This window comes from Lasioglossum baleicum, chromosome 3 (genome assembly GCF_051020765.1).
Source record: "Lasioglossum baleicum chromosome 3, iyLasBale1, whole genome shotgun sequence".
NCBI classification, from domain to species: Eukaryota; Metazoa; Arthropoda; class Insecta; order Hymenoptera; family Halictidae; genus Lasioglossum; species Lasioglossum baleicum.
The window spans coordinates 18,208,436-18,220,658 of NC_134931.1; the positions used below are offsets into that span (position 1 = coordinate 18,208,436).

Consider the following 12,223-nt stretch of genomic DNA (forward strand, 5'->3'; position numbering starts at 1 on the left):
CAGAGAAAATCAACAAAGAATTATCAATTTCAAGTGCCACCTGTTGTGGAAAATATTTTTCCCAGCCAACCAATGAAAATTGAAATTCTCTATAAAAATTCGTAGTTCACACAAATTCAGGAGAATCGAATAGACAATGGACGACGATTCCTAAAGTGGTATTTCCCGATAGGTGAACTTGGAGCAGTCGGCGATCGAGGAGATTCTGAAATTCGGCGAGTTCAGTTCTCTGCTGAACAAATCTCATTCGGCCAATTCGACGGACAAAAGCGAGGAGTTCACCGGGGCCGATAACGAAAGAAAAATTGAAGATCAGAAGGACGACACCTCGGAACAAAGGGAGGAGAAGGACAGGGACGGGGACACGGACACGGACGTTGACAAGAATAAGGACAATTACGATTGTCAGGCCGGGAACGACAAAGAAGACACCGTTTAAGAAACTTCCTTCTATGCGAAAAACTTTCGCAAGGAATATTTTTCCATGAGTAAGGGAAAGCACCTAATCCATACTTATTGTTATATGTATAGAGTGTTGGAAACTGTCGAACTTTCTTCGATCGATGTCGCTATCCAGGTACATACATACGTTTTTCTCGCGATTCTTTCAAGAAAGAGTTAAAGCGTTATACAATTGTCCTGTTGCATTATTCTTTGGCAACTGAGAAACAATTGCAACTCGTTAAACGTTTCATTGTTTGTCATTCAACTGTCGAGTGAATCATAAGCTGGAGTGGGGTAAGCCCGCCCTAGTTTTTGCAAAGTTGGACTCTAAACTGCTGTATTTTCAGTCTGGTATGTAAAAACTTAACGTTCTTGGTATCAAACTCTTGCCACTGTACACTTGCCACAGTAACTGTTTGGCATTGGTTGATTTAAGCGAGGAAAACACTTTTATTCTTGGGTGATATCTGTGTAGAATAGTTTATACTAACTTATACTACATTAATAAATACAAGCTAGAGAAATTTCGTTCATATTATAATGAAAATAACCAATTAACGGACTTGCCCCATAGACGGGCTTACCCTACTCCACCTTATCAGAAGCACGGATTCTTTTGATCGAACGTGTTCGGAATAAATTAAATCACATTTGTATACATATTTATAAAGGAATTATCCTTGTTGGAAATACTAATTAGAAGACACAGACGCATTTTGCATCTGGCAAAATCCAATTTCAAGTTATTTCATATTTAACGACTGCGGGAAGCATACAGGGTGTGAGTCGGTGAGAACCACTATCTTATCTAACTCGGTATCTATTGGTTGTATTCAAAAACTTTTTTGAGATATCGGGATGATCTTGAATTTTTCGAAAGTTTTTCAAAGTCAACTGGAGGTCTTCATATTATATGAATCCGTCCTTCAATCAGCAACAGCGTGGTATTTAAAAAAGGTGTATTGTCCTTTAAAATCTCAAGGTCATCTTGATATATCTCAGAAAAAATGAAATATATAAAATCGAATTATGTATACTCATTGGCACATCCCTTAAAGTACAACGTAACTCATTAAAATACTAGATTGCATTTAATAGTTATTTCAGATAGTTCCTACTGATTCGCCCTGTATAGTTATGAAAGAATTATCCGTGCAAGAAATACTAATTGAAAGACACAGACTCATTTCGTATCAGGCAAAATTCAACTTCACACTATTGCATATTGAACAACTGCAGGACACATATATTGTATAATTCTTTCTTTAAAAATATCTTAAACGTACTAAATATCAATTTGATTTCTATAATTGTCATTCGTAATATTTTTATACATTCAGGTTGAATGTATGTCGACTGGCTAAAATGATACAATACAAGTTCAGTATTGTTGTTATTGACAGTCTGCGGATGTTATGTATTCACACAAATTAGGAGACGAAATATGGAACATTATTAATATATGATTAATACTACGAAAAATTTATTCCTAAACTAGTGTCGTCAACTTATTAAAATTACGGAGGAAAGAAATTTCTCGTTGTTTAAAATTAGTGCACAAAATTTAGCATAAGGATCCGCAGTCTGGTTATCAACATTCAAAAGACTATGGGCAGAGATCAACGAGTTTGGGAGCACCGTCTCGTTTCCGAAGAATCTCGTTCCAATTTTCCATTTACCGTTTCACCAATGAATCATTCGGTGTATCTCGAATCACGTCTTATCTCGCATTACGAAAGGTCTCGTTTTACGAACGTTCAATTTTGATCCCGTGCGTATACGTCGAGACTCATTATATCCGATATCAAGTCTCTCAAAATCAAGAATATTTATTCGAATCAGCGATGAATGTTCGCGAAAATCCTGTTAGTATACGTGCTTATGCTGTACAGCGTCGTTCACGATTTTCAAGGGATTCAAACTGTACAAATGAATGGAGGGAAACTGGTTTTTTCTACATTTTAGTGTGTTGGTCGTGAATTTTTGAAAATGATCCACATTATATTGCATCAACTTACAAATGTACAACTGCGAAACACAGCGAGTTTATACTGTCAAAAATTGCGATAGCAGATCTATCGGTTTTCATGCGAGGTATAGTAAAACATCTAAAATGAACGAATTTGATCTATTTCGGAAATTCAATGAATTTTCACCACTGTTGTCAGTTTCAACAGTTTCGAATAGTTTAATATACAAGGTGACCCAAAAATGTTGTACTTATTTGGAAGGGCTGGTTCCTTAGGTGATTCGAAGCAACTTTTTATGTATTTCATTCTATTTATACAGGGTGTCCCGTAACTGGTGGTACAACCGAGTAGAGGGCGACTCTACGTGTAAAATTGAATCGAAAATGTAGAATAAAATTTTTTCATATGACGATATACAGTCACTGACAATTTAAAGTGGACATCCTTAAAAATCGCATAACTTTTTAGAAATCGGACCAAAGGACGTGAATTTTTTTAGGCCCAGATAAAAAAGTTGACAAAACATCATTTTAAAAAATTTTATATAATTCCTACCAATTGCAATGGTATTAAAATTTTGTTTACTTATCCTCTAGCGAACTAGCCGGTCTAACATCTTAGAAAAATTCAAGTTCTCTTTGGTCCAATTTCTAAAAAGTTATGCGATTTTTAAGGGTGTCCACTTTAAATTGTCAGTGACTGTATTTTCCAGAAAAATAAGTTTAAAAATTTGTCGATATCATCATGTCGACAATGTTTGTAAACATTGCAAGAAGCACGGAAGTACTCTCCTACTCGGAACAGTAAGATAGTAAAATCCGTCGAGCTGAAGCTGGTCCAAGTGCGCGCGTACTCGACAAATTCAAACTTATTTTTTTCGAAAATGAAGCGTCATATGAACAAATTTTATTCTACATTTTCGATTCAATTTTTCACATAGAATCACCCCCTACTTAGTTGTACCACCAGTTACGGGACACCCTGTATAACGAGCTGTTAAAGAAAAACACGGACCAATCAGAGCGCGACTACGACAAGTCCGCCAGAGTTGATTGGTCCGTGGTTTTTCCTTAATAACTCCTTAACGAAGCCTCGGAGAACATTTCAGCAAAGGAAACAGTGACTACGAACGACGTAAGGAACCTTCTCCGACATTTTTTGGGCACACTGTATTTCTTGTTCAACATTTTCAGTTTGAGATAACACGAGAGGTGTTTGATTCATGTGTTCCGAAGCACTATAAAGATGATAAGCAGTGTCAGAATTATCAGAGAAGTGAATCAATTTAAAAATAATTAAGTCCGTTGAAGCTGCCAGTAAGGATTTGAAGAAATACCATAAAAAAAATTTGATAAATCACAAAGGTCCATGACAATGGAGTAATCGTAGCGAAAAAGTTGATCACAGATGATTGTATAAGCGCTCTGGCATTAATTTATTTATTGAGATACAAGACATCTTTGTTGTAGACGCAACAAAAGAAAAAATTCGTTCGACAGAGTACCTGAAGCACCCGCGTTACAATGTATAACAATGAATGAATTAATGAATGACATGAACAGATGGGTGAGAAACAGGCCACGTAGGAAAAATATGACGAGTCCAAGACGACTGTCTAGGTACTGATAAAATTGAATTCTGTGCGACGGCGGCGGCGATCCGCTGTCACACGAAAGATATTTATATCGGATGATAAGATTAGGAGAAGGAAACTTTACGTTGGGAACTCGACCAAATTATACTTTAGCTTGGAAGACTGCGGTATGGTTTGCATTGTGAAACACGTCTGACTGACCAAAGGTTAAATTATAGTGACTCTTCCTCCGTCGTAAGTTTACGTGAAAATTTAATTATAGGTTTATACATGTATAGGATATTGATAGAAGTTTATTTTTTTTTGTTGGTAATTGTGTAAGTTCGTTCGAACAATATTGTTCCAATTGACAGGTTATATTCAATGCTTTACCTAATTTCTTATTTATGTAACTGTACTACTGTGTCTTGCAAAGAACTGTGAACGTTCGACCATTTTGTTGGGCACGTAGCAGAGCCGTTTTTCTCGTTTCTTCGTTCTCTCATTTTTCCTGCTACCTCTGACGAAAAATATTTTAGAAAACACGATACATGTCCACTGACAGTGAACATTGTGTTGATTATAAATAAGAATAATTATCATTATTTTCTTGTAACGAGTTATTAGCATGTATTTCCTTCGAATGCGTATTTTCTGTACACATAAGTATCAAACTAGAAGAGAAACGCTAAAAGCGCTTAATCAGCACAGTTAACGAGGCGTAATTTGCATTATTCGGAAGCATGAAGCTGTGCATGTAGCTATTTTCGTAAAGCTGCGACAACTATGTACATGCTGCCGAATACGTAATGCGAATTACGCCTCGTGAACGTAAAATGGACTTTCCAGGGCGATTGCGTTTTTGACTACTGTTAAACCCCATCGCATGCATTATTGAGAAATGAGTCCAATTCTAGAGACGAGTCTGCCCCCTTTAACAAAGCCGCGGGGAGTATTTTTGCGAAGGAAAAAGTTACTTCAAACCACCCCAAGAATCACCCCTTTCAGGGAAGTCAATATTTTCCGGACACGCTGTGTTCCATCGAGGATTTTTCAGTCAGAGGTGGCAAAGAGACGCTATAGAGCTGGGACAAACAAGTCACGTTAGTTTGTACACGTATCTGTTACTATAAGGGATGCGCACCTAGATGTACGACAGTGCAAACTATACCTACGTAGAAGAGACCCCGGGTACTCGACACGGGTTGAGAAAAAAAAGAAAAATGTAGCTTCGAATATTTTGTTATACACGCGATTGAAATACGTCAAGTACAAATGTCCAAATATTTAGAGTATACGTGTGCGTAAGTGTGCATGTCTGCCATATTATAAAAAGAAAAAGAATAAGAAGAAGAAGAAGAAACAAATGAATGGGAATGATACACGCGTGTATCTCATCAAATGGTTGACGTCCACGTGAACGAATGTTGTTGATCCGTTTCCTCTCTTTTATACGAATATCATACAGCTTCTTGAACGATACATATGTACTTCGTTTGACTAACGCGCTTGGTGTATTTGTTTTCTTTGGTTTTCTGCAATTTCATAGGTAACCGTCGAGGTTCGTTCGATCGCACTATTCGATGCTTGAAATATGGAGTTTGTACTATTTTACATTTAAGTTTTCTTTGTTCGTAAGCTGACAGATTATATCGATTGTTATATTATTTAATTCGTATCCTTTCGTTTCTTCATATGGAAAAGAGTACTTTTATTTTATCTCATCCATAAAGAATTCGATGGACGCAGTTGAGAGCATTGTGGATATCGATTCTTTGAGCAATGCGAATTTGAAGTTCGTGCTGCATCGAGTCACAGTGCTGGAAACGATTTTTGCAACGCTGGTTTCACACACACATGCTCGAATTTTTCTAGCACTTGTCTACTTCAACGACAATTTTCTTTGTATATGAACGATTTTGCGGCAAGTTTCTTTTACAAATGTCCACCGCTCCAGAGCTATAGATTCACCTACTTACATTTTTTGAAGAGTTTATTTATAAAATTGAGTGAAACTTCAAAGAGTAGAAAGATTAAGGAAGTTCAAAAAATCTATTATTTTTAACTTGTCAAAATTATTAAAGAGATAAAGGAAATTTCTACATGCTTCTTGTGTGTCTTGCAATTCATGTAAACAATATTTTGATTGTGCATAAAGATCTCTGTAGCTGCAAAATGAATCATAGGACAAGTGGTTAATGATAAGATTGACAAAAATGTTCGAAGTGAGTCACAGTTCGGTAATATTTGTTGTTGTTTTAATATTGATTCAATGATGCGATTAACGTTTCCAGCACTGCATATTATTGCGATTTTGTTCACGAGCTGGTTTTGTTCGAATTCTAGAGTAACTGAAATATTTCGTAGCACGCGGCAGTGCCATTTAAATAGTGTTTTCTTTTCTGTAATATCGGTTGTTGTTGTTGTTGTACAAACTATATTTTGTTCGGTTAGGTTCTTGTTGCTCGACCTATCAGCGTTACATTGTGAACTTCCGCGACGGCGATGTGCAATTTATCGTCGGTGGCATGATCTTTCGTCTGTCACGACGAGCTGCGAGTGAATTTCGTGCAATCCATTGGGGCGGCCACAAAATGACCGCCCGTGAGTCTTCATATCCCTCATAGTGTACATTGTGTAGCCTGTGTAAATAAATTGTAAAGTCAATGTCCTTCTTAATTGATACCTGATTGTTGTCCCTTGTTATGTCTTTATTTATTAATCCTGAGCACCCGACTGGTGACTCAGAGTCACCACTAGAAATCGCTGTACCATTATTCACAATATTATTTAGATTATTAAAGATGTTGGTATCTAATCAATTATTACCAAACATTTAAGTATTGTACGAGATGATCTATCAATTTCGTATCCATAAAATGAAAAAGTGATATCGAATAGAATTATTCTAGTATAAAAAGTTTCATACATACATTTTTTATAAAACAGTTAAACAAAATGTTAACTGATAATATTTGACCACAACTTTTTATACCAATATTGTCATAAAAATGCTTGTTTACTTTCTAATATCTGCGTAACTAACTGAAATACTCTTCGTAATTGTATTAGAACTAGAATACATTATTCCAATTAAATTAAATTAAATATTTACTCATGCAGGAAAAAATTATTGACAAAAATTCGTCGATGATTATTTGTTAAAACAATAATTGTTCATTTAAATATAGACAACGAGGGCGATATTTACCATGAAGAGTTATAATTTCCTGTTTAAATTACAAAAAGATTTTGTATATTCGGCTATATTATGCTCGCATATTTTTTTCAAGCTAGTATAAAATAAATAAGGTCCAATTTCGAAGATATCCTTAATGTTTCACGAATGTTCTTGATCATTCGCAATATTTATTTAACAAAATCAGAAAGGCCAATGGGCAGGTAATCGAAACATCCCTCCACCAATTTCTGAGGTCACTCAACATTTATTTTCACAATGCTGTAACAGACTCAAGTATATCTTTACAACGTAAAACAACTAGAAAAGATGGGGACATTCGAAGGTCACGCACGGTGAACAAAGGAAAACGGTGGAATCAATGAAGAGTTTCTTCCCTGCGTCAGGTTAATCGCAGTTATCGTTATATGTATTCATTGACATTATATATTACATTATACATTAAGTTTTTACAAATTACATATACATTACGTCTTTACAAATTAGTTTCCGTTTATACACAGACTTCTTTTTATTGGGAGCAGGTGGGACAATCACGGATTCCTGTTTCCGTTCAGTGTAATCACTAAATCTCTCGTGTTCGTCGCGGTGTACGTAATACTAAAACGTATCTTACAGTTAGCTTTTCAACAGTTCCGATGTCAGCAGCTGAGAATCACGATCGAAGGATTGTCCGTGATCGAGATCGGCCTCGAGAGACGTCTCGATTGCAAGAGTAAACGCTAGACACTGTCACTTCGTGAATCGGCGTATATGTATTTCTCGACATTAACACGCCTCGGTTTCACCTCTTCGCTTCAACTAACATTAAGTCAAGTTACAACAGCAACATCGAAAGCACAATTCCTTCTGCAATCCTCTCTTCTCGATTTATTTCTGACTTATACCGAAGCAGGGACGACGTAACCACTCATTCACAAGTGCTCACAAAGCTGAACGTGCACTGGTAATCTCATTATTCAGACAATACACAATTTCTAAATGTTGTTTGAAAATTTTTCGCTCGAACCCTTCACTACTTTTATATACAATTTGTAACAAAATACAGTGACGTCTTCATACATGTGAAAACTTCGGTATAGAAATGTCAATTATATTTTGTCTAATAATTTTTTAATGAAACCTACATCAACGTATCCGTGACATTTTCCTGATTAAAATGATGCCCTAGACGACACAGTTTGGATCATATTTATTTGTTTAATCCACGATACGAATCGCTTTAAATTAGACTGTTTTGATTCGATAATGGAGAGATTGGATAATCCAGAATCCACTAAATCGTGGATTAAACAAGCAAATATGCTCAGATTTATATCGTGTTTGGTATCGTTTTAATCAGAAAAATGTTACGCACACATTGGTAAAAGTTTTGTAAAGAAATGACCAAAAAACAATTAATTGATGAACTGATAAATTCATCGGTTGACCAATTTCAATGACGAAATTTCTAAAGATTCAAGTAAAATTATCTCTCCTCAAAATTAAAATAAAATCATTCCATAAAAATTGTTTGTTATTTCATGAAACTGCCCCCGCTTGTCGAGCTCCGGATATTTTTGGATCAATGTTATCCCTGCTTGTTCCTTCCAAATTATGATTACCATCTACATGTTACTTATATCGAACATACTTTTTTCTCGGTGGAATCGATGAAACGTCTACGAGATCCATTGGAACTATGTTATTCTCTGTTCTGTAATAACTTTATGAGCTTTTGCCGGACAGTTGATTGCATTGTTTTTGGGGGGTTGTTCCTTCACGAGGATTCGTTTCTATGAATCTGAGATTTCAAGAGCTTGTTCAATTTTTGAAGCTTTTCATCGACTCGACCGGCTGACCTTTAGCATTATGTTTATCCTAATCTTCTTAAGCGATAACAACTCGGCTAGTTTCGATTAACGCCATTCTACGGTTAAGCTACTCGTACTTCCACTTTGCATGCGGACGCATTTATAGTGCACGTTACTTCTACTTCTCGAGGCAAACTCGATCCAGACAATCCGCAACATTAACGTTTCTGTTCTCCATTTTCCTTCGACGGTTGGCGAACATTAAATATCTTTTCAGCGAGCAGGGAGAACCTTCTCATTCGGTAACGTCTTGAAGTAATTTCAATATTCGAAATGATTGTGTGAAATAAAAATGTTAGAACCCTACGAAATTTATTTTTTGATTTTACCTTGAACCCATTTTATCAATAATTATTAGACAAATAATGAGATTTCCTTAGTAATATTGAAATTGAAACAACTCCTAAATTAATCATTTCTCGACATGTATACGTGAATACCTTTTTTATAGAGAATAAAAAACTGCATCGGTTGGTGCATCAAAAAATATACGATTCCATTTAAAATATCAAAGTTGATCTCCATAAGTCCATAACGTGTCCACCTACAAAAAAACTAATAACACCACAGTAAGTGCATCTCTTGATACGATTTAATCTCCATCCAAAAATTTCGCGTTACGTATAATAATAATTACGTAAATCAAGGTGGTAGTACCTGGTGCCCCAACGATTACATTATTTTAAATTCTCGTTAGTAGACTGCAATGTTTCGCGACAAAAATTTATTATGGGGATGAACTTAGGTTTTTTGAGCACCTTTACCCTGCAGAATAATTATCCTGACACGAATATTGCCGATAATTGTTCAAAGCAAACGTTCGTCGAAGGAAAATGGAGGAGTAGTTTCCTATACATAGAATCGATTGAGTTGAACGGTGACGCCCTAATTACAAACACGGTTTTGACGCCCGTCAATTAGTCATATAATCAACAATGACGATATATACGATTAATATCCTTAGACACAAACAGCGATACGTGTTGGCCGCGGTCAGTTACCTATTGTAATCGCGTCCACAATGGAAATGTAAACTTCTAAAATGATGCCGAAGAGTCGCTGCTTAAATTCATTCGCAATTCAATGATCGCTCCTCCGGCCTGGTTGCTCTTTTATCTATACATGCTTTTAAGCTCGGCAGGCTTGTGAACGAATAACCGTTGCCATTGAACATTCCGTGTACTTCAACACGATACGTATTTATTATTGTTTTAACCAATAATCCCAACCGTGTGGCAATTTTCGCGCACGAATGTAAATACAACTATCCCGACTCTTTGGTCTAACGCCATTATCCTCAGTTTGTGTAAAACCAATTTTGCTTCATCAACTGATCGCATGTTGTATCAACTCACGAATTCAATAACATTCAATTATAATGTTAGTTTGGAAAAAAAATTTTAAGTTATTGAATCATGAATAAGGACATTTTCATAGTGTTCGAATGTCTGTAAATATTTCAACGAGGTGCTACAAGTAACCAACATCAACAATAAGAAATGATATTAACGTCGAAGAGTACTAAAATATTTGTTGTTCAACACTAACCGTACCGAGCACTAGAATCAACTAGTTGTCTGATAAAAATTACAAGAATTCAGATTTTCCACAAGTTTTATAACAATGTGTTTGTAATAAATTTTCAATGAAATTATTTTGGTAATTTTAATGATGATAAGGATAAATTTGATCGATGACGGTACGTTTAGTGTTATTCAAAATTTAATACAGCAACAGAAACTTCTTATAAATTATTCCGTAACATCAAGAAAACAATACGAGTATTTAAATGGGTTCCGTGAATTTTTTGCAATAAATTGTGTTCAACAATGACATTATAGACAGTTATAAATTAAAGAAAGTTGTAAACAACGCTGTGTACGTACACAAATTGCAATCACGTATTAAATAAAACAAATATTTCAAGCCAATCGCTAAAGAGGCTTCCAGGTAAAAGTTTATAAAAGGCTATCAAGAAATGATTTTTCGAGTGAAAAATTCTAGCATCGAAAACTCCGTCGCACTCGAGCGTCCGTCGACACAACGGTAAGTAGACCGCACCGCTAACATTGTCAACGTTAAAATTGCCACACACAAGAGCACTTAACAAATAACAGACGCATCAATTACTTAGCATGCGGAATTTTCAGTGATCCGAACGGGAACTCAATGAACGAATCGTTCTCCCGATGATAAGTCGTGAGCTTCTCGAATGATTAGTAACGAGAAAAATATCTTAGATTGTAATCTTATTGTCGTATAAAATGCGAGTCCGTTATGACGTATTCCCAATTTAATTTTACGGTCCAATTCATATAATAAAATGCCTCACGTGCTCGTTACTTATCGATACTTTGTGCGATACAACGATTTCTCTTAGTCTTTGTGTACTTTCAACTGTCTCGTGTCCGTGCCTCCTTCGATTTCGAAAATCAGTGTAAAAAAAATATAAACGATTCGTCAGAAACCGTATACTTTGAACAGTTTATAGCAAGAAGTGTCAACGTAAATCTTTCGATTAAAACAATGTAATAGGTGGAAACAATTTAACAGAGATAGTTTTACGAAACGAAAGATATTTTACCACCAGTACGCGCGCGCCTATACAGGATGTCTCAAAAACGAATTTCCTAGAAAGGGGCGATTCATGAGGAAATTTCAAATAACTTTTCCCTTTGCGAAAATGTTCTTCGCGGCTTCGTTAAGGAGTTATTAATGAAAAACACGGACCAATCAGAGCGCGGCTACTACAGGCCCCACTGAGCGCGGTGTTGGCATTGGCCAAGCCGGAGTCCGTCCCCTGCAACCGCGCTCTGATTGGTCCGTGTTTTTCCTTGATAACTCCTTAACAGAGCCGCGGAGAACATTTTCGCAAAGGAAAAAGTTACTTCAAATGACGTCGGGAATCTCCCCTTTCAAGGGCACCCTGTATAAATAAATGTTCATTGTCATCATCATTCTCGTACCTTTAATTTACAGATGCATCGAATTCGCAATCCTTTTGTTTTCGGTTCGCCGTGCAATATTGAACTTCTTCGCAAAATATTGCTTTCGAACGACACGAGGTCACACTGTTCCTTCGCGTTTCCAATCGAGACGTATACTTTCAGGTTTGTTTTTCAGTTCTTTGGATTTTCGTTACATAAAAGTTACAGAATTTATTCGATAGCATACAAAACATATA

At 36.0% G+C, this 12,223-nt stretch overlaps 1 protein-coding gene across 2 annotated transcripts in view; it reads left to right on the forward strand.

Moving 5' to 3' along the window:
- Nucleotides 1-6,654, forward strand: part of LOC143207487 (uncharacterized) — a 30,533-nt gene extending 23,879 nt beyond the window's left edge. For both annotated transcript variants that reach the window (XM_076421030.1, XM_076421029.1), the window contains exon 6: nucleotides 173-6,654. In XM_076421030.1, the coding sequence (XP_076277145.1) occupies nucleotides 173-439 (267 nt within the window). In that variant the 3' untranslated portion in view covers nucleotides 440-6,654. The remainder of the gene's footprint in view (nucleotides 1-172) is intronic.
- The last annotated feature ends 5,569 nt before the right edge of the window (nucleotides 6,655-12,223 follow it).